The sequence below is a fragment of the Aythya ferina genome (assembly GCF_964211825.1).
Source record: "Aythya ferina genome assembly, chromosome: 22".
Taxonomy (NCBI): Eukaryota; Metazoa; Chordata; class Aves; order Anseriformes; family Anatidae; genus Aythya; species Aythya ferina.
The window spans coordinates 7,742,637-7,766,602 of NC_140320.1; the positions used below are offsets into that span (position 1 = coordinate 7,742,637).

The 23,966-nt window shown below is 46.6% G+C and overlaps 4 protein-coding genes across 11 annotated transcripts in view; 1 reads left to right on the forward strand and 3 right to left on the reverse strand.

The window, feature by feature from the left end:
* Positions 1 to 48: 48 nt before the first annotated feature.
* Positions 49 to 4,628, reverse strand: NKAPD1 (NKAP domain containing 1). Of its 2 annotated transcripts, none has more exons than XM_084495741.1 (5): positions 4,441 to 4,628; positions 3,985 to 4,109; positions 2,787 to 2,942; positions 2,167 to 2,220; positions 49 to 1,374 (listed from the first exon to the last, which is right to left on the reverse strand). In XM_084495741.1, exons 1-5 carry the CDS (start codon positions 4,507 to 4,509, stop codon positions 852 to 854), a joined length of 927 nt encoding a protein of 308 aa, XP_084351867.1. In that variant the 5' UTR covers positions 4,510 to 4,628; the 3' UTR covers positions 49 to 851. The 2 variants fall into 2 exon arrangements, with proteins under 2 accessions (XP_084351867.1, XP_084351868.1); XM_084495742.1 differs by having other exon boundaries at positions 4,009 to 4,109; positions 4,441 to 4,626.
* PIH1D2 (PIH1 domain containing 2) lies at positions 3,915 to 8,569 on the forward strand (the record flags this gene model as incomplete). The annotated part of the gene is made up of 5 exons (XM_084495673.1): positions 3,915 to 4,014; positions 4,471 to 4,866; positions 5,928 to 6,173; positions 6,526 to 6,791; positions 6,905 to 8,569. 5 exons carry the CDS (start codon positions 3,915 to 3,917, stop codon positions 7,049 to 7,051), a joined length of 1,155 nt encoding a protein of 384 aa, XP_084351799.1. The 3' UTR covers positions 7,052 to 8,569.
* Positions 8,170 to 16,332, reverse strand: DLAT (dihydrolipoamide S-acetyltransferase). Its single transcript, XM_084495734.1, has 14 exons — positions 16,008 to 16,332; positions 15,360 to 15,461; positions 14,908 to 15,032; positions 14,627 to 14,783; positions 13,419 to 13,545; positions 12,956 to 13,149; positions 12,268 to 12,430; positions 11,984 to 12,051; positions 11,600 to 11,692; positions 11,401 to 11,508; positions 10,846 to 10,961; positions 10,408 to 10,570; positions 10,118 to 10,254; positions 8,170 to 9,643 (listed from the first exon to the last, which is right to left on the reverse strand). Exons 1-14 carry the CDS (start codon positions 16,236 to 16,238, stop codon positions 9,514 to 9,516), a joined length of 1,914 nt encoding a protein of 637 aa, XP_084351860.1. The 5' UTR covers positions 16,239 to 16,332; the 3' UTR covers positions 8,170 to 9,513.
* A 101-nt stretch (positions 16,333 to 16,433) lies between these two features.
* The window catches only part of DIXDC1 (DIX domain containing 1), a 40,268-nt gene continuing 32,735 nt past the window's right edge, over positions 16,434 to 23,966 (reverse strand). For all 7 annotated transcript variants that reach the window (XM_084495728.1, XM_084495731.1, XM_084495726.1 and 4 more), the window contains 6 exons: positions 23,781 to 23,867; positions 23,428 to 23,589; positions 23,238 to 23,304; positions 21,522 to 21,630; positions 20,835 to 20,943; positions 16,434 to 19,928 (listed from right to left, as the gene is read on the reverse strand). In XM_084495728.1, coding sequence (XP_084351854.1) covers positions 19,848 to 19,928; positions 20,835 to 20,943; positions 21,522 to 21,630; positions 23,238 to 23,304; positions 23,428 to 23,589; positions 23,781 to 23,867 — 615 coding nt within the window. In that variant the 3' untranslated portion in view covers positions 16,434 to 19,847. The remainder of the gene's footprint in view (positions 19,929 to 20,834; positions 20,944 to 21,521; positions 21,631 to 23,237; positions 23,305 to 23,427; positions 23,590 to 23,780; positions 23,868 to 23,966) is intronic.

Sequence of the window (23,966 nt, forward strand, 5' to 3'; positions counted from 1 at the left end):
CTCTGTTCCGTCCCCCGGCTCTCTGTCAAAGCAAGCACCGAGCCCTCAAACAGCTCCGGATTTATTTGTCTCGTCAGAAGAAGGCCTGGCTGCTGCCCGGCGCCGAGATCCGGCCTCTGCCCTTCGTGAATAGCACACGGCGCTTGCCGAGGGCTCTCTGCTGGCACACAGGGGTGCAGCAGCCCTCTGGAGAGGAGGAAGGCAAGGCAATCTGCAGCCTGTGCCAGGGTTTGGAAAGACGTCTCAAACAAGCAAACGCACGGGTTTCTTGCACCACACCTCTTGCCAGAACGAGAGCATTCCCTCATGCTCCCGTCCGCATCCAGCTGAGCCTGTGCCACACAGCTCTGCTGCTGTGGGAGTGGGAAAGACACAGTTACCAGAGGGTAAATCCAGTGATACTTCCTTTGTTAGCAGCTCAGCTGATGGACTTCGTGTCACTTATTGCAAGTTTTGGTCATTAATTGAGTAACCCAAAAGAAACAAACTGTTAAAACTTAATTAAAACAAATAAAAATGGTGCAAACGTGCCTGCCCCCCCCTGCAGACAGCCTGTCACGTTTCTGTGCATCGAAGATCAACCTGGTCACATCAAGCAAATCCGAAGCCGGCAGGACGAGCCAACCTGCGAGGCAGGGAACTGCTCCCCCGCCTTCCTGAGCACCGAGTCAAGGAGAAGCAAGGGGCAGCTCCTGCTGGCTGCCAAGGCTCAGTTCCCCCTGGAGGCTGGGAGGAAGGATAAACCACAGTGCTGAAAAATGCTGAAGGATGGGGCAGTGCTGAAAGGAAAATACCTGCCTCTGTCCTCTACCGTATTGCCTGAGCCACAGCCTGGACTCAGCAATTCCTCGTCAGTCCTCATCTGAGCTATCCTCAGATTTATCATCTGCAGCCACCTTCCAGTTCTTCCTCTTGCTCCTCTTCTCTGGTACTTCGGCGTGTCTCTCCGACACAGAATTGTGACGTTTCTTTCTCTTTCTGGGAGGCCGTTTCTCTTTTTTCTCCTCAGATTCACTGTCCTCAGAGCTGCTGGTGGTTGAGCTGCTTGCATGGGAAAAGTCACTTTCCTGCCCAGAAGACGAGGTAGGTTCCCTGGCAGGCACTTTCCTGGTCTTTTTCTTGCGCTTGTGTTTCCCCTTGCGAGTGCCTGAAGTCTCCTCTTCGGAGCATTCGCTCTCCTGGGAAGAATCTGACGACGTCCTCCCCTGCTCCTTTTTCTTTTTCTTTCGCTTTTTGTGCGAACGCTTTTTTTGCTTCTTCTTGTGCGATTTCTTTGTTTTTTTCCGTTTGTGTGACCCATGGGCAGTTTGCTTTCTCAAATGAGATTTTTTCTTCCCATTAACAGCGTTCTGTTCCTCTCCTTCTTGCTGGTCACTGCAAGAACAAAGGATCATCAGAAGAAACCAGATGGGCAGGCACATAGCAGCTGAGCCTCTTCTACCTCCAAATTGTTAGCAAATCCATTGACTCAACTGAATAGTGCAGGGGAGTGGATGTAGTGGCTGCATTTTTGTTTCAAATGCTTGTTAACAGCTTGGTCCACACCTTACTAATACCCCTGATCAAGGTATTCGAGGCAGAGCCAATGACAACGTGTACTGAAAGCCATCAAGTGACAAAAAAAATAACTTACAGCAGGCTATTTCAAATCTGTAAGCCTGACAAATTTTGTACTTGATGACTGCTAGGTGCAATTTAACATAATTAACTCTAAGATCTCATTTTACAGCTAAGTCTCCACTTTCCAGGGGTCTGGGAGGGTTGATTTTCTCCAAATACGGACTAACACTGAAAACAGACACACTACAATGCAGTGGGGAATCCGGAGCTGGTATTTGACAGCGTGTCTACTGACCTGATTTGGATTCAGCCTACTTCTCTGTTTCCCTACTGGCTCAGGCAGACCCTGCACAATTCACAGCATTTCAGTAACTCAAGCTCAAGCTGAATGTCTATTACTACAGGAGACACAATCCTCCCCTAAGACTCAGACAGGAGGGAACCACATTAATGGACTAGTTGTTTTCAGTGGGTATCTGTAACTAAACAGTGTTGCTTTGCCATTAAAGGTAGATCTAAAACCGAAACTTACAATAATTCAGTTTGTAAAATTCCCTGCATACCCTGACAAGACTCAGGATACATCTCTGAATCTGTTTGCTTTACCTGTCTGTATCAAATTCTTCAGGGTATAGCTCTTTATAGCCACTGTGACCCCACCTGTAAGAAGCAGAAACACGTATTAGAAGCAGGGAAGTGTTCAAGGGGAAAAAGGGTTCTGAAAAGACAGAGCCACAGAATGAGCATGAGTTTAGACACAAGAAAGAAAGGACATCAGAACCTTCCCAACAAGGAAAGAAGGAAGGAAAAAACAACTGATTTGATTAGTACTATTTAAAGACATTTCATGTTTTCAGGCTCCTTCCTACTTCTAATAATGTAAGTTCCATTTCTTTAAAAGAACCCTGGGGAGTACTGTGTTGCACTTCTTTAGACTTTTTTCAGTTCCTTGGGCAAAGAAATAAATACCAAGCTTAGGTGGTAAACTTAGGGCTTAGCTTTTGTGGCTTATTGTGACTTAGGAACTCTGTAGACAAATTCAAATCAGATACTCTGTGACAGTGCAAATGTTTGTGCCTCTTACTTATTCATTCTCAAAATGAGATGAAATACTATTTTATAGGAGTACATATCGACAGGAGTAACACACTAATATTTTGGTACAGGACTCCAGAAAGGTGCTCCAATTATAGTTACAATCAGAGAACATTTAACACCCCACAGACCTGTCAGGCATGTTGGCTTCACATTCATAGAGCTTTTTATTCCAGGACCGTGCTCTAAGCAAATCATCTTCGACCGGGTCAAGAAATTGTGAGTTCTTTGTTTTCCAGTCGGCCCTGTGACCCTCGTCATCGAAGCCATCACTGCGCATCCGACTGCTGCAGAAAGAGAACAGTTGTCCTTCAGCTGTCAGTTCTGATGGAGAAACTTTCTGAGCAAGGGGTTAGTCCAGCGAGGGGAGCAAAAATCCAGCAAGTCGTGAGTGTCCATCTATGCAAGAAGACCAACTATCATTTTAACAGACAGTCACCATTAAGAGCTCTCACAAACCAGTTCACGAGCTAATGCTGGTTTTCACACTTACTACTGCCTACAGTGCATGACAAAATTCTCAGCCAACACACTAAATTAGAGGAAGGGGTTACCTTGCCTGCCACAAAAATGCAGTTCTCCTCCTTCAGAATACTCTGCCGGAGCAGACTAGCAACATGCAGTGAGACATAGCTGCTAGTAGAAGTCGGCAAATGAGGAACTTGGGAAGCAGAACTGACTTAACTGGAATTAGCTTGATTAGGTACCAGTACTAAAACTGCAAATCCACCAACAAGCACCAACAGCTCTGAGCCATCTCACATGTCTGCGGCTCGCTCTGTGCCACACTTCCTGAGCGAAGCAGCATCTGTGCACTTGGCACGAGTCTGCAAGGTGTTCTCTCCTGAGATACCAAAACCACTTCCTGCAGCATTTGCATTTCTGCCATGTTGTCCCAGCATTTAAAAAAAGAAAAGAAAACAAATCTCCACTTGCAATCCCCACCAAATCAGCTTGTTTTCGCATAATACTGCTTAAAAGGTGGACAATACCAATGTTGTACCAGAGCAGGACCCCATACTACAACAATTTTGGTTACTGATAACTTGAAGGCCAACACGTTTAGACTTTCCTCACACCATTCTGACCTACAACTCCAGCACTTCTTATTCCAGCTCTTTCAGAGAGCCCGGCCTACTTCCTGTTGTATTTTGAAGACTATACATGTAGATGGAAAGATAAATAGTCAGATTTAAGTGCAGGTCTGACTTCCTTCCAGGGACTCCATGCCCTATGTGGTATTCCTACATTATTAGGGGATGGCCAGCACAAAATACTCCTACAGCATTATAAAGCAAAAGGGTTCAGTGACTGTGCCAGGACAGTTACCTCCTCCACACAAGTGGTGCCCACCTGGAGGTGTCCGACAGCATCCTGCTTCGCCTCCTCCAGTATGTCTCTTCTGTCTGCTTCTCCCACTCCCTGATTTTCCACATTTCTGTCTCTTCCTGGATCTGAAAGCCACAAAAAGGAAAAAAACGTAAGCGTGTTACAGCAGCCCCCAGCTCAGCGGGGGAGCGAACCCTCCACGAACACGTGAAATTCACCGCTCGGCCGGGCCATCAGGAGCTCAGGTCGCGGTTTGCTGAGGACCACGGAGCTCCTACACCGTGCCGGGCACGCTCCCAGAACCCGAAACTTCTTCGCTGCCACCCAAAGCACACTGCGGGCACGATAAGGCACCCAGCCGGCTGCTTTACAGCCTCGCTGCTCACAAAAACCCGGCGGCGCCTTCCCCCCATCCGCCCCCCGATAACTCCGGCGGGGCTCGGGGCCGGGCCCTACCTTGTTGTGCGCTCCCGTGTGCCTCATGAGGTTCCTCAGCAGCACCTTCCCCACCGGCACCCGGGCCATCCTCCGGCCCCCTCCGCTTCCCTCCGGCCCCAGCAGGGCCCCGGCCCCCGGACGCGGCCAGGCCCAGCGCCTCCCCCGGGCGGCTGCGGCGGCGGAACGGGGCCGGGCCCTGTCGCTACGGCAACGGGGCCCTGCCGGAGGAAATGGCGGAGGGCGAGCCCCCGCCTTGCCCGAGTCTCCTGAGGAGGCTTGGCGGAGCCCCGGCGGAACCCTGGCTCTGCCTGAGGACTCAGCCCCGCGGGGCCGCCCCGCTCTTCGTCAACGTGTGCGGCTGCGGCGCGGTGCCGGCCCCCGGAGGCCCCCGGGCGCCCGTGCCCGTCAGGGCCGGGCCGCTGGAAAGGGCGGCCGGAGATGGGGGTGCGGGAATAAAGCGGGGGCTGAGGGAGCTGGGGGGCGGCATGGGGAGGAGCGTGGGGAGGAGGATGAGGGGAGACCCCGCTGCGGCCTTCAAGGGGGTTGTGAAAGGATGGAGGGCTCAGCTCAGTCAGGTAGGGACAGGATGAGGGGGAACGGTCTTAAACTAAAAGAGGGGAGGTTTAGACTAGGTACTAGGAGGAAATTCTTCATCCAGAATGTGGTGTGGCACTGGAACAGGCTGCCAAGAAGCTGTGGATGCCTCATCTGGGGTTGTTTAGTCTGAAGAGGAGGCTCAGGGCAGACCTTACTGCTCTCTGCAACTCCCTGAAAGGAAGGGGTGGGGAGCTGGGGGCTGCCTCTTCTCACCGGTAACCAGCGGTAGGACCAGAGGGAATGGGCTCAGGTTGTGCCAGGGGAGGTTCAGGTTGGGAATTAGGAGACATTTCTGCTCAGAAAGAGCAGTCGGGCATTGGGACCGGTTGCCCAGGGAGGTGGTGGAGTCACCGTCCCTGGGGGTGTTCAAGGAGAGGTTGGACATGGTGCTTGGGGACACGGCTCAGTGGTGACATTGGTGGTAGGGGGTGGTTGGACCAGGTGATCTTGGAGGGCTCTTCCAACCTTGATGATTCTGCGATCCCTGGAGGTGATCAAGGCCAGGTTGGATGAGGCCCTGAGCGACCTGATCTAGTGGGTGGCATCCCAGCCCATGGCAGGGGGTTGGAACTGGATGATCTTTGAGGTCCCTTCCAGCCCAACCCATCCTGATTCCCAGGCACACTGAGGGGTTCACACCTGGCACCCATCTAAATCCCACAGGGTGTTTTATGCGCCAGGTGCCTCCCCAGCCACATGTCTCACGGTGAGGTGCGTCACGTTCCCCTGCTACCAGAGCACAAACACTGCTGGGAAGGTGAATTCCAATGATGCCCAGCAGCCACAAATTCAGTTTCTTTGCTTCTAAAGCAAGTGATCATAATAAACATCCAAAAGCCCCAAGCCCTGGCCAACCAGGACATACTACCGAAGCAGTAATTCTGATGCAACTTTTTTTTTTTTTTTAGATCTTTACAGCATTATAGATATTGCATATAACCCAGATGTTCTTCAGAGGGGAGAAGAAAACCCAGAAAAAATGAAACATCTGATCCACATGACACTTAAATTCGTTGAGGAACGATGCAACCTTATTCTTTCACCTTCATACACTATTGAGCCATTCAAGCTGAAAGGCAGCCTGGAAAGGATGCAGCAATGTCTGCAAGGATGGCAGATGCCAACACCCTGTCTCAATCAGAACACAAAGAAGGGTATGTAGACAGCTGCTGTCAGTTTTCTTTGCAGGCCTATCAGACTTTGCCAACAAGCTCCCTCAACCCCAATTCTTGCCTTAAGCATAAACCAAGCACTTAAAGAAACAAAAGTTTCTTTTGCTCTGAGATGAGTAGAAGAGGTTGCTGCTGTTACCAGTGCTCTGAAAACAGCAACTTCTAACAGCTTGGCAGTGAAAACAAATCACGAGGGAAGGAGAAACTGCAAATTACAGTCTTCAGCTGACAAACTTGCTAATTACAAAGCTAAACTTTTGGTAATAAGTTTGTCAAGCAGTGTAACAGTTCTTAGTAACTGACTGTTATGTGAAAACCTGTGTTTTCTTGAAAGAACTGACACTTGATCAGCTGCTACACAGAATAGAAGCTAAGGACCACAGCAATGCTCCTATCCTGCTGAAAAAAGGAAGTATTGCACAGCCTAAAGTGCCTCTGATAGAGGAAATTAGCAGTACAGAACTGCCAGAGGAGCTGAGCACCCCTGCCTATGAAATGAGCACCATGAAGGATGCAAACGAGAAGCCATTACAAATTGAACTGAAAGTTGAATTGCCCAAGGTTAGCTCCGTTTCTGAGTGTGATCTGAGAATTTCAAAGGTAAGGCAACAGAAAGAATAACCTTTTGTTTTCTGTCTGGTATCAAATTCCTAGAAATACTTGCTGCTAATTAATTGTCAAATAATCAATCATGTATTTTAATATTTTTTTAGGATGACATAATCATTAATGTTCCTGAAAAATATGAATTACAACTAGATCTGCCAGAATTGGTGGATGAGGAAACGGCTACAGCAACATTTGACAAAGGAAAAGGGGTATTGTTCGTCACAGTGTCAGTTGCAAAGCCCATGTGTTAAAGAATTCTACGCCCTGTCCAGTTCCTGTTCACAGTTGACAGAACTAACCAAAGGCCCAGAATGAGCATCCTGACTTGCAGCTGGTGATGAGTTAATTGACCTCATCTTCAAAGGTGAATACCTCAAAATGCCTTTAGAAAGTGCATGTAGAAAAGGAAGCCAGGAGGAAAATAAGCATCACCAAACTTAGGAAAAAGTAGACTGTAAATACTCAAGGAATACTCAAATGTATTAACAGCTGTCCTAATGAACCATAGATGCATACATGCCTCACTGTATCATGAATTCTGCTTTAAGATACATGGCAATAACAGTTGTATTGTTTTTCTGTGTTTTTGTTGTTAAATAAATTATTTTGCTTACTGGATTTATGTGGTTAGAGCAGCTCCTGCAAGCATTTTATGCTGGAGCAACTAGCAGAGGTGTGTCATCCACAGCTCTACCCGTTGTCCTGCATGCTGTTCCTGTTTTCTTTAGGACAATCCCTGCTGAATAGGCTTTGTAGTCTTTTCAATCAAATACAAGCTAAAATATTATCATTGCATGAGCTGAGCTGGCTTGTGAAGGCTGTAAGCAGTGTTGGAAGTCACTATCAGCACTCCAACCAAGCAAGCTGGATAGGATTTTTCAGACTGCAAGGCTATTCCCTGAGTCATTCAGGGAGTGTAACCATCAGGTAAGCTATTTAGTGTTCGTCACACAGGAAGAAATCAGTACTTTCTTTAGCCAGAACCTGAGGTACCGGTGAACACTGAGCAAGAAAACTGGGAAGGTTCAAGTTTGCTGCTATCTTGCAATCCTTGTGATTACAATTTCGGGTTAATAGGGTGAGTTTCACCATCAGACTGAAAGGCTGAACAGCTCTAACTGTGCCATAGCAGTATGACAAGCCACACAGAGGACTGAAGAGAAAAGCACTGGAACATGTTTTAGTAGTTGTCAATTCCAAACATTTAATAGAACAGAGGTTCACTAGAGCAACTCTGGAACCGAGATATTTTAGATCTTTTAAAAAAAAAAAAAAAAAAAAAACAAATTTTAATGCACTTTTTTTTTTTTTTTTTTTTTTTGCTTAAGCCAGGCATGAAAACCAGCTATCACAGCAACCAGACATTAAATAGTTCCCACAAAAATATTTAATTTCCACAGTATTTTCTTCCAATATCTTTAGTGAATTTTGTAGCAGAACTTTACAGGAGACAGTACTTAATGCAATATACAGAAAAACAGATTAGCTTTATCTTCTTGTTTTGTTTTGTTAACTTCTCCCCCTGTTGAATTCTCCCGGTCACTTTGTAATTACTGCACAATCCTCCTTTTTACATGAACATTTCCAAGTGGAAAGTGGAATTTGAGAATGTTCAGCACTGCACCCCTTTCAGGATACAATGACTGGGGTAACTGGACACAAGTCCAACAAACTACTTAAGCATTTTACATACAATATATACATGGATAGCACATTCTGCAGTTTACTGAGGCTGGGACAACATAGACAAGTAAGGGAAGAACTGCAGCACCAGTGACTAACGCAGAGCTTCCTATGTTAGAATGCCTGAAAAAAACTTTCAAACATTCGAGTCCCCACATGATTAACATCCACTGGTGGCACTATTATCATGTGTGATTTGCCTATATGGGTTCCAACACACAAAGTCTCTTGAATATTCTGCAAAACAGTTACTTCCATGGCATCGTAGCCTGATACTAACTTAGCAAGAGGAAAAGCAATTAAAGAGTCTTCATATGAAAAGCACATCTAAGTGAAAGTCTACAAAAAGACAGCACACTCCCTGTGGTATCTGAGAGCTGTGACACCACAGGTATCAGTGCTCTTTCACCTTTAAAGTGCTCAAAAGGGATCCCAAAGCTGAGAATGTCCAAACCAGTGCCAAATTCCAAGAGAGTTTTGGAATGCTAACACTTGGCCTTTGAGAAACCATTCCCAGGGGCTTCAGTTCCTTAGTGCATCTGTCATTGTCACCCACCCCAGCAGAACAGGATAATAAGGGAATTCACCTACTACCTTGCACGTTATGGTTACCATCTCATCTGAACTCCTGTGAAGAGATGTTTGTAAGTCAAATTTCGGAGAACACTGAGGTCATGAAATTACCTGGTATGCACCGTGCCCCCTCCTTGTTCAATCTAGTGTAGAAGCAGGTGCAGTTTGCATTCTGCCTGGATCATTTGTAAATCTGGGATGCTTAACTGTTTTGGAAGAGTTTGCAAGTTCACTAACTGTATAAAAATACAGTATAGCTGTAATATTGCTTTGAAAAGCATTTTTGCAAACTTTTGTTTCTGTACAGACTGGTAATAACATTACCAGATAATATAATACATATTTAAAATTAAAAAAAAAAAAAAGGAACTCTTTAATAAGTCTGAACACTAAAATCTAAATAGCTTGTTTAAAACAAAACAGTGTGACCCCGGAAAACGTTGCTTGCATGGTTAAATTATAGCAGCATGGTTACTGGCTTCTCAAGGAAATTCTTGAATTCAGCAAGCCACTGTGCTCCAACTGCTCCATCTACAACACGATGATCACAGCTAAGTGTAACGGACATCACACTGGCCACATCAAATCTGACAAAAGAAAAAAAAAAAAGTTAACAGAATCCTCTGCAAATCACTGTCAAACCAGCTTTATCTCACACAGGGCACTTGAATTATAACCCACCCCTTGAGCATTCCTTAAATACAAAATTAACCACGTAGCTAAACAGGAACAGATGCCTGAACTGTTGTGTATCTCTTATGCTTTTCCATACCTTATTCCCCAACCTGCCCCCCTTCAAGGAAAGGGTCAGCCTTTCCTTAACTTGGAAGCTGTGAGAACAAACATGGCAGATCATTTATCAGTCACTGCAACAGGCTCACGTAAACATTAGGAGAAACATACATCTCCCTATTCTTCTTCAGAAGGTGTTGAAAGCACCATGTCAACAACTAGTAACTATTCTTAAATAATATATCTATTGGAAGTGTTAGAAAACTAGCTGTTATTTCAGAATTTTAATTTCAAAAGCTCAGTTCATGCAGAACCTGATGAATACTGACCCTTTCTCATTATCAGCTGGCACTAGCCTTTTCTCTGAGGAACCAACTGCAAGGATGCAGGCTTGAGGTGGATTGATTATGGCAGAGAAATTCTTAATCCCATACATTCCTAAATTGGAAATTGTGAAAGTACCACCCTACAAGACAAAAACATTCACAGAAAACTCAGAAAAGCTGTTTCAAGTGGAATATTAATGAACACAACTGAAACATCACAAAACAGACTGCTTGTTCTGAACGGGGACAGAAGACAAGGGCAGCAGTTATTACCAGCAACTGCAGTTCCTCACCTGGAATTCATGTGGCTGAAGTTTACCTTCTCGGGCTTTAGTGGCCAAAGAAACCACGTCCTTACTGATGGAAGCCAGGCCCTTTATGTGTGCATTGAACACAATAGGTGTTATAAGGCCTGCAGGAGTACTCACTGCAACGCTAACATCCACTACGTGATTTCTGCAAGACACAACACAGATGCCAGTTACTCTAGCAAGACACAAAGAATTTCAGGTGTTAAGACAACTCTACGTTAATATGTGGTCTGCAACAACTGTTTCAGCTCACACTAGCCTCAGTCTCAATATTCTTAGCATTTTCGTTAAACCCCCTCAACTGTTGCATTATACCTGCTCCCCTCCCTCCTCAACATCCCACCAGCAGATCTGCTACTTTGCCATCAGCTCTCTACTGAACAAATAAAGTTTCCGGCTTCGACCGTACCATAAACTTACTGCCTAATAACTGTGTCCATCCACGAAGAATTTGCCTCAGGCACCTTCAAGCATGCCAGAGCAGAAGCTTTAATTATGAAGTCATTGACAGAAAGCTTAATGTTATCCGAGACCTCCTGCAAAGGAAGAGATTTGAGGTGTCAGTTTGTCCCTTGCATGTTAACTGAAATAATTTGGATAGTCACTGTCGTGCAGCCTTGTTTTTTCTTATTTTCTCTAAACAATCATTCTACCTGTAAGCATTAATATTTGAAGTGCCAAGATGATTTAGGAGGTGGATTAGGAGTTTTTATATCCTTCATAATCTAAGAAGACACCATTTTTTTAAATGGCTGTTTTTCCCCAAACTTGTCTTAGAATTAACATTTTGTTTAAAAATGTTTTTATTTTTTATTTTTTTTTCACCCTCAAGGAGAATACTAAGTGGCCTTCTCAAGGAAGTTAGGAGTCAGTGCACAGTACCTTGGTAAAAATTCTTGTTCTGTCACTGACAGTCCAGAACTGATGCAGTTTTCCCCCAACCCCAATCTTGCCACGACTCCCCAAATACTTGACCTGATTGAGTTCTTTCCTTAGCACCAGTACTTTTCCCATGTTCACATCAATAGAAAGGTAGTAGTGAGGTATTGTTTGTTTGGATTGCATCAGTCGTTGAGCAATAACCTGTGGGTACACAACAGAAATGACAGAAATAAATGATTTCAGACAATTTATGACTGCAAATAATGATGTCAGGGAAGTAAAATCTTCTCACCCTCCGAATGTTGCTGATAGGGATATCCGTGAAGGTCCCCACTGGTGCTGCTGCAACTGCAGCAGCTGCAGGTACTGCTTCTGCTGCTGGAGCCTGCAACCAGAGAAAGACAGCACAGTTCACAGGACTGGCCCAACACCAATCGCAGAGTAGTTCAGTAGGTAAGACAAGAGCTGAGGCCATGCCCTCTCTTGCTTGTGAGCAGCAGACATTTCCACTCTCCAGCCCCACCTCTGATCCCCAACTAGGTTCATTATAAGCCCTACAATTGATTATTAAATCACACACATTAAATATTACACACTACTCTGAAGTTCACAAAGCGCTAAGTCCTGCTAGATGATGGTTCCGCATCCCATTCTTACAGATCTCAGACCTACTCACTGGAGCAACCTTTGGCGGCACAAATGACTCCACATCTTTCTTTGTGATTCTACCATCTGGTCCAGTACCTAAAAGCATCAAAGGAAAATGTAAGAGGATTTCAGTTAGTTACAACAGGGCATCACGAAGCTCTGTTCAGAGATATAAGTCACTAACAGTCCCTGGTGGAGAAAGCTGCACAGTGAGGATCTTCTCGATACAGAGAAAAGAACAGAACAAGCAAGAACACTCCCGGAGAAACAGATACTTAACAGAGAGAGCAAGAAAGGCAAAGGGCACTTTACCTTTCACTTGTGCAAGGTCAATCCCTTTTTCTGCTGCCAGTTTCTTCGCCAGGGGACTAACCACGATCCTCCCTTTCCGGGGAGGTGGCCCAGCTGCAGGGACTAGTGGAGTGGAAGGAACAGCAGGCTGAGGAGGAGGAGCAGCTGCAGCAGGAGTTGCCACCTTAACAGAAGAATCAAAGCCATTAGCTCTGTGATTATTTTGCAAACACCTTAGAGGTTTCACTTCAGTGCCATAAGAGAACAAGACCATGTAATTAACAGTCAAGGGAATAACAAGAATAGTCTCCAACCTGAAAGTACTCAGAGAAGTTTCCCAGCACCAGAAATTAAATCGGAAACTTTCCCATGCAGAACACCAACTACAACTGTTGAACTATACATCAAAATGGTGAAATAAGTAATTTATAGTCCAAATTTTCAGGAAGGATTCATTAGAACCAGTACAAGCAACAGGCTGGAGAAGAGACCATATCAAACGATAACCTGCTCCAGTTTTCAGAGGGCAAAGCAGATGACATCAGAAGTGATCTATTCTCAGTGCATGTGTTAGCCTGGCATTCAGAGGATCACAGACATTATTACTGGAGTCAAGACTTCTCAGTCAAACCAACAGAACAGTTTAGCTCCAACCAGCAATTCTCAGCAGTCCGCATAACTTCCCTCCCTGGCTAAGAAAGGCCCTTACTGGTGGAGGCGGAGGAGGAGGAGGAGGAACTTGTGCCTTCATGTCAGCTACTGCAGTCTCCTGGTAGTCAGCAAAGGCTGGAATATCAGCCTCTTTCTCCACAATGATGCAGAGGGTTGTTCCTAATGGCACGTCTCTTGTTCCTTCAGGCACCAAGATTTTTGCCAAGTAGCCTTCCTCCTGCACTTCAAAGCCTGAAAGAGAAAGAAACAAAACTGGTTTGAAAAAGAAAAGTCTTCTCAATGCAACAGGTAGGGAAACATCTTTGTGCACTGTATGTTACTATGAGGGACTGATGGCAAAAGAGGTGTTTTTACAAGTTCGAGCAGCATAAAAAAGTAACTCTTTTTCATTGCTTCACATCTTCACGTCCTGAGCAGCCAGAGAACAGGTAAAAGAGGCTACTCTGAATCCTCTCCTTTTAAGGGGCCATCATCCATTCTTGGCTTTGGAGTTGACTCACCTATTGTGGCTTTATCTGTCTCAATTTCCGCCAGTAAGTCTCCCTCATTCAGTTTCTCCCCAACTTTCTTCTCCCATCTCTGCACTGTGCCCATTGTCATGGTAGGTGACAGGGCAGGGAGAGTGACCTGTGAAGCCAGAGAATACAAGTGCATCAGATGCTGGTAATCCAAAAGGGACAGGAACATGATTCTTACTCTTGGCCAAATGATGTCAACCTCAAGGAGCAGCCAACCTTTAATGTACTCTTAGATCTTGACTCTGCTACAGCAAAGCACAGTCGTGTGCTGTATCTCTGGTTTGGCTTCTTTTATCAAGGAAAGAAAGCGAGCAAAAGAAAAAAAGAAGAAATCTATACATCAAGGTCATTAGCAGCACCATCACATTGAGAATCTAAAGAGACTAAAAGGAAGGCTGAAGCAAGACGCTTTGTCTTTGACAAATATATCTGGCCCCTGTAAAAGCTATACAGACTTGTCCTCCAACAAGCACTTAAAAGGTGCTGTAGGTTTACACGTGCATTTTGCAGTGCAATAAACATAGCACATGTGATTACAGCTTTAGAGCAGAACTGGACAGATAAGGCAAGTGAGGGAAATCAAGTTAAGTAGCTGAAATTCAACTCAGATCAAGAAGCAAAATGCAGTCAGATCAAGAAGCCTTGGATTAGATCCCTATTCAACTACTGATTTTTTGTAACATCTCAGACAAATGAGCTTCCACATGTCTCAACTGTATAACTAGGACACTATTTTCAAGTTTTCTATATCAAAGGAATGTCTACCATTACCACTCACAAACACATCTGGTGTGCTCACTAGAGTATCACAGAATGGAGTTCTGCTCCAAGACCTGAGCAGGGCCTTCAGAACATATTCACATAAAGTACAAGGCTTGTATATACCAGAACTGTTCAAATCAGACAAATGTAACATTTTTTTTCTAGCCTGCAAATGAATCCTGGAGAAATAGGTCTCTCCTACAGGGAGCTGGGACGCTAAAACAATTTTCAGAAAATAAAACACTTTCTGGGACCTCCCCAAATACCTGCTTAAAGCATGCAACAATTCAAGGGGCTTGCACTTCTGCACTTACACCTTATAACCTCCCACTCCCAACAGAGCTTGTGACAAAATCCCCTAGAGCTAGCAACGCCAAAGACAGACAAAGAGTGCAACAAACCTTAAATCAGCAGCAATGCTCCCTTACCTGCATGTGAGGAGGGTAAGAGCTGCCAGGAGCCTGAGGAGAAGGCTGAGGTGGGGCTGAGGGAGCTGCAGCTGGAGGGGGAGGCACTGAGGCTGCAGGGGGCACAGACGCTGCAGTATCCAGAGTATAGTTTTTAAAGGCATCAACATGTTCAGGCCTAGGAAAAAAAAATGGAACATAATGGCCAAACCAGTCTGGTGACTGTCTCTTAACCTTCCACACAGAGCACCCAAGAAGTCCCAAGAGAGAAAATTCAACTCAAGGGTTAGCAAAATACCTACTTTTCTACTGTGATACATATTATGGCCCCAATAGGAACATCTCTTGTTCCTTCTGGCACCAGGATCTTGGCCAAGTAGCATTCCTCCACGCTCTCAAAGCCAACTGTTGCTTTGTCTGTCTCCACCTTTGAGAGAGAACAGGATATTGTTAGAGCAAAATAAAAGTCAAGTGAGCTCAGGGCCCTGCAGTCTGGCAGTGTAGGGTCGTAATGCACAGAGTACTGGCAAAGTCACCCTGTCCCACCAGCTATGGGAAAGCATGGTTTCAAACACATTAAGTGTTCTTTGTGCTCAGAGGGGTGAAAAGCGGCAACCAACTCTGAAAAGCTGACGGTTGCTTGTTCCTAGCAGCGCCTCCAAAACATGGGTTCAGGTGAGGGCAACCAGGGACAGAACCCAGAGCATATAAAATGCCCACTAAAAACGCAGCACAGCTTCTGCCCTCAGAATACCTCTGCGATGAGCTCCCCTTCACCGATCTTGTCACCTTCCTTCTTCTCCCAGCGCGCGATGGTGCCCATCTGCATCGTGGGGGACAGTGCTGGCAGGGCCACCTGCGAGGAAAAGGGAAGCTTTAAAACCTGTGCAGCCCTGGCTGTAGGGACCCCACTCAAAGGACAGGGACAAGGCACCGAGGAGAAGCTGTCTGCAACCCCTGGTGGGTCAGGACTGCCTCCAGCCTGCAGGAAAGATCCCAAAACCAGGGTGTCAGGGGAGTAGGCGCAGCAGGGAACCCAGAGAGGTTCAGTGAAAAGGGGATAATGGTGAGGGGGAACCCGACGGTGCTTCCAGGGTCTGGTGTACGGCAGTTGCAGGGCCTGGCGTGCAGGGGTAGGGAATGAAGGAGAGGCTCAGGACAAAGCACAGAGGTACAGGAGCTGAGGGAGTGCGAGAGAGCCTGGAGTAGCCTGGGGCAAGGAGGGCAGCTGGGAAGGGAAAGAAAAAAGGGAAGGGATAAAAGGAAGGAAAGGAAGGGAGAGAAGATAAGAGAAAGGAAAATAGAAGGGAAAGGAAGAGGGGAAGGGGCAGGAAGGAAAGGAACGGAGACGAGGAAGGAAGGCAGGCGAAGGGGAAGGGAAGGTCGTGGGGCCGCCTCTCACCTTCTGGTGTGCCGGCAGGCTGCAGCAGCGCCTGGGCCCAACCCGGGGCCCGGCTGCGGGCAGGAGCCCCCGGGGCCTGCGGGCGGAGCCGCCCAGCACCGGGCCGCGGCCCGGAGCCCCCGCCCGGGCCCCCAGGGCCGCGCCGGGGCCGATGGCGGCGGCGCTGAGCGCTCGGCAGCCCCGCGCCAGGCCGGCGGCCGGGGCGAGGCGTCGGGCCACCGCCCGCCACATGGAGCCGCAGCTAGAGCCGGGGCCCCGGCGCTCGCTGACCTCCCACTGCGGGCACGGCCCGGCCCGCCTCGGCTCGGCTCGGCACGGAGCGGCCCGGCCCGGCACGGCACTGCCGGAAAGCGCCGCGGGGCGGGGCCTCCGCGGAATGGCGGCGGGGGGGGGCCCTGAAGGACGGGTGCTGAGGGGAGCGGGGCTGGCGCAGCGCTGCGGGCAGCCGCGGGAGGTGGATGGTCCTCAAGAGGGGGATTTTCTCGGGGTTCGGCTGGATAAAATCCCCGTTTAGCTCCAGTTAATCTCCCTCCTCACCCCAAGCCCCCTCATCCCACACGCCTCACCGAATAAACCCACGGAAACAGAACTTTACTTCTTCTTTTCAGCACCACCGTAAAGCTAGCCCTAGAACAGCCCCTGCTCATCTCAGTGATTTCTGCACGACTTTTACTTTTCACAGCTATCTTTCCCTTCACAAGCACTGACCAGCCTTAGTTTGCAAACCCCGCTTTATTGAGATCAGGGCTTGGGCCGCTAAAACCAACGTTTATGTATCTGGGATGGCAGGAGGTTAGGTACACAGATAAGGTTTTCACCTTCCTTGACAGGCTTGAGACCCACCATTCATTTTAAATGACGAATGCAAACTCTATGGAGTTTCTATGAAAATATAATTTTACACATACCATGTGTTACATAACCAAGTTACAAGTATAGGAGCAGGAAAGTAACTTTGAAGAGAGTTGGGTAGAAATAAACGTTCAAAACAGCAAAAATGCAGGTCCTGGGTATGACATTAAGAGCATATTCCCAGAATAAATTCACTACAGTCAGTGTTACAGTAGTGTCAGCCTGATGTAAAAGCAACAGCTTTTGGTTTTATCAGCAAAACCCATCCCAACCAAGGACTTGTAATCCAATACCTCTTATCCCCATTTCTTACCTGCTTCAGACCCCTTCCTGTAAATCACAAGAGGTAAAACATCTGGTGAAGGCTGCAGTGTCACTGCAGGCACAAAGCTGAACCCAAAAAGCTCACCAAACTTTTTGGGAGTGAATGAGCCAAAGCAGGGCCTTCAGCTTCAGTGCCAGCAATGGTAGCAGTCCCACCTTCACTATCACAGAGGGAGATGCATATAGGGACCCAAAAACGAAGCACTGCTACCTGTTCTGTCTCAGGGAATGTCGTTTGCATGTTAGCTTATGTGTGACATTAGCACCGATGATAGATTTGTTGCTGACACCCCCAAAAAGCAAGTCTTGTCCGGTCTTGCTCCTCCGATACAGCCCACTGCTGCTCTGAAGAGCATGTTGCTGAAAGGCTGCCAGATCTGGTTCAGTCTTTGACTCATGGGTAGGAAGGTTAGTAAGCATATTAAACATGCCCGTGATTAGCTGCCTGAACTGGCCTAAGAACAAGGCTGAGGCTCCCAACTGTCTCCTGTATCAGCTAACATCTGTTTTATTTTCCATGAGAAAATTGGATGCCTACTGGACAAGGCTAAATTGAACCAGAAGCTCTGGTCACATTAACAGCCTCCCGTGTCTTCAGTGCTCCAAAACCAAGCAGTAGTATTGAACTGGCAACTGCAGACCTTGAAAACTGTCTCCATAAAATTCCAGTCTGGGTGTGTGGCTCTTGCTGAAATAAAATTGATAAGCAAAACTTGAAGCAACACTTGAGGAAAAAAATGCAATCGAAATACAACAATTGATTTCAGCATAACAACCCCATGCTCTCTTTAACAACCTACTAAAGATCATGCAACAGTGAAACAATTTCCAGGGAGGAAGAAAATCTTGTTTTTTTTTTTTTTTTTCCAAGAGATGTGTCCCGTCTGCCCCCCCGCAGCCCTTGATGAACTTGTCCATTGATGAGCTGTCCCACTGACACTGAAAGTCACCATAACGAGCTGTAGGACACAACAGGCATGTTGTGGTGTGCCAGTGTGGCACAGGGCCAGGTAAAAGCCTTGAGCTTCCTGGACAGTGAAGCAGTGTGGAAGGAATTGGTATTGTTACTGCCTGTACAAGCTGGCAGAATATAAAACCCAGTAGGAACCAGCTGGAGTTCCACAGTAAAATAAGTTCAAGCCCAGTGTTGTGTGAACAAGAGACCATACAAAACATCTCAGCATCCACTAAAAAGTGAGTAAAACACGATAAAATGCGTGCAGAAATATACAGAAAGCACTTGTACTGGTATAAAAATATCCACAGTCCTCAGACAATGTAAACTGGTACAAAATAATTCCAAACAGTAACATATTTACAAAAGGACATGTTAATATAAAACAGTGAAACCAGGGTCACCCTCTCCCAACCTCATCCACAGCACAGACACGTGGGTAGTCCATGAAAGGGCCACATGCAGCGAGAATGAGCAGAACCTTGACTTGCCATTTGACCTTTTAAGTCAACAGTGTCTGCTGCAGACCAGAGCCAGTGCTGTGTGCGTACAGCTGACTGGCAGCAGAAGGACAGAGGCAGGCAATGAAGGGGGAAAGAAACAAACAAATCAAAACAGAACACAAAAAACACAAGGCTTGGGGATGTTCAGCGTGTGCACCCTCCCAGCCAGCCACTTATTTCTTGCTCCTTCAGAAAGCCAAGGAGCAGGCTTACCAAGGAACAGATGGTGCTACTGATAGGATTTATCCCACCGGTGTGGTTATGTTTGGTGGCCCTGGCAATCAGTGGACACCAGCACAGCGATGCCTGTGCACAGGAGGTGACAATCAGTCCACTGTGCTGACAGAGGAGACAGTGGGAGTGCAAAGAGAGGGACCCAACAAGGAGGGGTCCTGTAAGTACCTTGGGGAAGCAGCTGATTCCAGCACCTGCCTCCCCAAATGAAATTCTTCAGCAGAAAAGCAAGCACCAAGATCCCACAGTCCCTACAGCAACAAAGCAAACCCAGAGGACCTCAGAAGTGAGTACAGGAGGGCAAGGGGGAGAAGCAGGGCTAGGAAGTGGAAGCCAAAATTTGGGAAAAAGGAAGCTTTGCCAGGCTGGTGATCTTTGCTTCAGATTATGCAGAAAACCTCCAGAAGACTGTCTTCCTTCCCCAGGTCACACTTCTATACTCAGTCTGGACTGTACATGAAATTCCCTCTGCTCCTGCAGCACATGCAAGTCTGAGACCAAAGTTGGTCAAACCTTCTGCTTGCATACTCCAGCGGCTTCTTCTGACTCAAAGGCAAAGCTTCACATTTTTGCCATCAGTGCAGACTTATGCACTACTGTGTACAACAAACCAGACTTGAAACGCCCAGATCACCGGCTGCAGCACATACTGCAGGAACGGAGAAGCAGGGGAAAGGAGAAATGCACCGTTAAGGCCTTCAGGGTTCTGTTGATAGGACAAAGCAAGGTGTTTCTTTCCCACAGACAATCATTTCAGTCCCACAACGCTGTCTGTATTTGGCCACAGAAAGAAAGTCAGGCATCCATGCCAGGCATCCATGCACACAACATGCATTACCCGTTGCTTGCAGAGAAAAACCTTTTCTTTTGGCAGCTTGAATTGGACTCCTTCCAGCACGCATGCTTTTTGGTCATTCTCTGAGCTCAGCAGCCAGTTACAGGTTTCCATAGTGACAAGACCTAAAAGCTTGATTAATTCTCCTCGTGGTCTTCTTCCACCCAGGCCACAATTTTCCCCTCCCAACCAGGAATGATATCATCATCATGGAACACCTGTGAGAAAAGAGGCCAGTCATGTCTGGGGGCTGGACACCGCTCCAGGATGTGTGCATAGCTTAAGAGGCAGGCATCAAGTAAGAGCTTAGCTAGGATTTTACTGCGCAGTTCACTGAACGTACTCCTCATCCCTCACTGAGGCACATCTCAACGATATATTCAGGTTTTTAAATTAAAAAACAAATTAGGCCCCTTCAATTGGTAATAGTCAACATTTTTGGCTTTTTATTTTTTGACGGGAAAGGTAAAATAAAGACAGGAAACACGCCTTCTCTAATCTATCGGACTACAAACCCCAGCTGCTTCTGCAGAACTAGTCAGCTGACTGCTCCCAGAGAGGGTGTCCCTTTGCACTTGTCTTCATCAATTTGTCAAACAGAAAGCATTCCAATAAGCTTTAACGGATCCAATACACACCAACACCAGCCTGAGCTCAAACAGGGCTATAATGCAGTATACAAAGGAAGAGATTCCACAGTTACCTCTGAAAAATCTTTAAAATAAAGTAGGAGAACGTTTTCTGAATAAAACTGATCGGTCTGAAGTGTATCTCATTGCAGCTGGTTTCATAAAACCACTTGAAGAGCTAGAACTGTAGCCTGGGTTTTGCCCAGTGTCCCCTGAGCTATGTCACAGACTGCTTTTGCTGATAGCCTTTGCCCAAGGGGCTCTGCAAACCCCAGGCTGCTGCAATCAAATTCATATCATTGTCCCGGCTGGAGATAACAACATCCCACTTTAGCTCCTTGGAAGTGGAGCTTAATCTACAACTGTGAAAATCAGCAGTCTGCTTGGAGACAAATTCAAAGATTTTATTGGTTTAGAAATGGCATGACCAAGGTCTCCAGGGTTGTGTTGTAACACTGAACCCAATGCTGCCTGATAGTTAAATTCCACACCTACCTCCTCCTTGACTGTGCCAAACTCTGGATCCAGGGCTTTGAAGTGGTACCGGTGGGCTCCTTCACGATCAATAGCTACCTTAAAATCCTTCAGAGTCACTTCCCCTAACCTGCAAGGGAAGAGTTTGGCACTAAACCACAGTACACTGTACATGCTTTATCTCAGGTGTTCCTGCATGGAAGGTGGAACCACAGCACAAGTCTGACTAGGGATCTGGCACCCTAGTCACAGGAATGTGAAGAGTGTGCCCCACCTGTCAACTCCAAGGTCCTCTTCAGAGGAAGAATTTCCTCAAAATTTGCATGAGCCACCTCTAAACAGCCTTTCTCCCTTTCCTTTTTGCACTGACTGACATGAATGTTTTGGCACAAGAGTAACGCACCACAAGCCACAATAGATCTGCTTGGCTGCTTTCTCTTGGAAGTTAATAATAATAATATATATATATATATATATATATATATATATATATATATAAAAATGAATCTCTTAGGGCTCAAATAAATGTTTCAGCTAGGGCATTGCTTTAGGCAACTTCTCCCAGTCAATGGTATGAAATCCAAGCCTCAAGTTAATGCACAGGGAACCCCCGCTAGGTGTGACCATACCCAGAAGAGATCAGACTAATGCTTTCAGGGAAACAAGCGCCTCCCAAATCAACGTGAGCAAGGCCAAGCCAAATCTCACCTCTTTGGTATGTTGACCATGAAAGGTGTGAGGGAGCGGTCAGTGAAGTACAACACTTTGGTGCAGGCACTGGTACTCATCACAGGTGTGCTGTGAGAATGAGGCAGTTCTACAAAGAAAGGAGCACAGAGCACACTCATTGGGGAACAACCTGCCTCCTGCCACCACGGGAGACAAGAGATGATCTCAGCATCAAACTTACCACAGCAAAGAACCTGGAGGTGGGAACATTTTCTTATGAGGGTGGATTTTCCCTTGGGAAGAACCAGGTATTCCAATTCTTACTGGAAAACTTTGCATTTTAAGGTAATAACACACCCAAATGCATTAGCCTAGATGATTTGCCTAGCACTGCCCTCCAGGATTACTGTCCCAGCAGCTTGCTGCTACCATCTACTCCACAGGCACTCTGTTCATTACCTCAGCAGTGACAGGAGAGCCTTTCTGGCAGAGGAGAATGAATAGACTCCATCCTACTGGCTGGGGACACAACTACATTATCACTTGCCTTCACTTGCAGATGAGTAGAGCAAAATGCTCTGATTGATCACCATCATTAAGGCGGAAGTTTATCTGTCACCTCCCACCTGCCCATTCAGCTTGGGCAGGATAGGTGTTTGTGCACAGATTTTTCTCTGTTGTTTGTATTTCTCTCCCTCTGGCTACTGCCTAGTTTCCTCTGCCCCTGCAATGTGCTGTGCCAAAAACTGAAGCAGGGGAACGTTCACATTGAGTGACTCTACAGTTTTAACTGCCCTAGCATGTAGAAAACAGTATGGGCACCAAGTCAAATGCTTTTCAATTAACAAATCTTCAGAGCCACCTCACAGACCTCTTTACACCTGAGGGATTCTAGGTTTGAAGCTGCAAGACTCAATTTTCCTGCTGCAGTGGAGGTGATGAAAGTCTGCTAAGGCTCAGTGAGAAAGGGAGAAATACAGCATGCATGCAGGGAATGCATGACAGTGGCTGATCTAATAACTGCCGTTTATGGGAGAAGGAGGAAAACCATCAACTCTTCCCCAAACCCCACTTCAGACTTCTGAGTTCCCCTCCTGCATTCCTCCACATGAAATACATCCAGACTAACCTGCTGAAAGGTGGCCTCTAAATTTCCCCAGTACCTGGAGTCCCCTGCAACCTCACAGACTTTCTAGGCAACATTTAAAACCAACCCCGGGGAAAAACAAACAAACAAAAAACACATGCACAAACAGCCTTCATAGTGAAAAGCAAACGTGGAGCTGCTGCAGCTGGAGCCAGGGAACATGGTGTCACAGAGGGCTGTGCTGTTCTGCATACATGAAAGGAGCCAGACATCATGCAGGAAGTAGGGGAGGAGGCAACTGTACAGTTACATGTCCACTAGATGGTGCAAACCAGCAGGGAAGCTGAAATTACGTTACGTTTCCCACTCATCCCAGGGGTAATTATTTGTCATAATTACTTCTACTGCTTTACTGCCCAAATGGCCCTGACAGATTCCCACTGTAAAGGCGCTTTGCAAACAAGCAGCTGTAGGTTGCCTCTGGTCCTTTTCCCCTGCAGTGAAGTCTAGCCTGTACAGCAAGCAAATAAAGATAGGAAAGTAAGCTCTGGTAAAGGGAATAAGCTTGGGGTGCCAGATTTTCAAGGGGATGCTATGTCCTAGACTCTAGCTAAGAAATCTGAGCAATGAATTGAGCAGTGGGAGGGCAGGAGCTGAAAGGCACTTACTGGAGTTTGGAGGCCAGGAGTCTCTACACTCATTTGTTGCTCTGCTTGCTGGTGATTTTCCCCGGATCTAGGGTGTAAAGCCAAAATGGTGAGAACAGTGTCACTTCCCAGCTGGGAGTCATGTTGCTGGTAAACTCTGGGTTGTGTGTGAGGGACAGAAATCAAGAGCCAAACACTAGGAAACTTTTACCCTTCTCTCTTGCCTCTTCTGCATCTCCATGCGGTGTAACCGTTCCATCAGGCTGGAGATGCCCTGCTCCAGGCTGTCAATAGTGTGGTGCTGTGGGTCATGGCCACTGAAACTGTTCCTCAGACTACGAAGTGCATCACGAACAAGCTGCAAGTCATTTGTCTTGCCAAGAGAACACAAATTAATTAGATTATCTCCAGGCTGCTTTCTTCCCATCTAAAGCCACAGGCTTTATAAAAGGGAAAAACAAAACAAAACAATACAAAAAAAAAAATTTAAAAGGTAACAGCTTCCAGGATACCTGGAACCTTTGCCTACATCTGGTTGGGAAAATGTCCCTTAAGTGCACTTACCCCTCGGTGGGCTGCAGGAGCAGCTCCTTTTCCTGCTGTCTGGAGGAAGCCATTGCTCTGAGCACTGTGACTGCTGTATGTCATCACCTGTTTGGTGGAAGATGCATGTGATGCTAGGAATGTTAGCGTTAGGAGTACACCAAAGATCCCAGTTTGCCATCTTCAAAGGGACAAGAGGGTATGACA

What these genes read in the sequence shown, in the direction of transcription:
- NKAPD1 (XM_084495741.1), bottom strand. Translation starts at nt 4,509, where the DNA reads ATGGCCCGGGTGCCGGTGGGGAAGGTGCTGCTGAGGAACCTCATGAGG. An exon ending in GCACCACTTGTGTGGAGGAG is followed by an intron (nt 2,943 to 3,984) that starts GTAACTGTCCTG and finishes CTCTTTCTGCAG; the next exon opens with CAGTCGGATGCGCAGTGATG. An exon ending in GAAGAATTTGATACAGACAG is followed by an intron (nt 1,375 to 2,166) that starts GTAAAGCAAACA and finishes TTGTTCTTGCAG; the next exon opens with TGACCAGCAAGAAGGAGAGG.
- DLAT (XM_084495734.1), bottom strand. Translation starts at nt 16,238, where the DNA reads ATGTGGCGGGCGGTGGCCCGACGCCTCGCCCCGGCCGCCGGCCTGGCG. An exon ending in AAGGGGAGCTCATCGCAGAG is followed by an intron (nt 15,033 to 15,359) that starts GTATTCTGAGGG and finishes TCTCTCTCAAAG; the next exon opens with GTGGAGACAGACAAAGCAAC. An exon ending in ATATGTATCACAGTAGAAAA is followed by an intron (nt 14,784 to 14,907) that starts GTAGGTATTTTG and finishes TTTTTTTCCTAG; the next exon opens with GCCTGAACATGTTGATGCCT.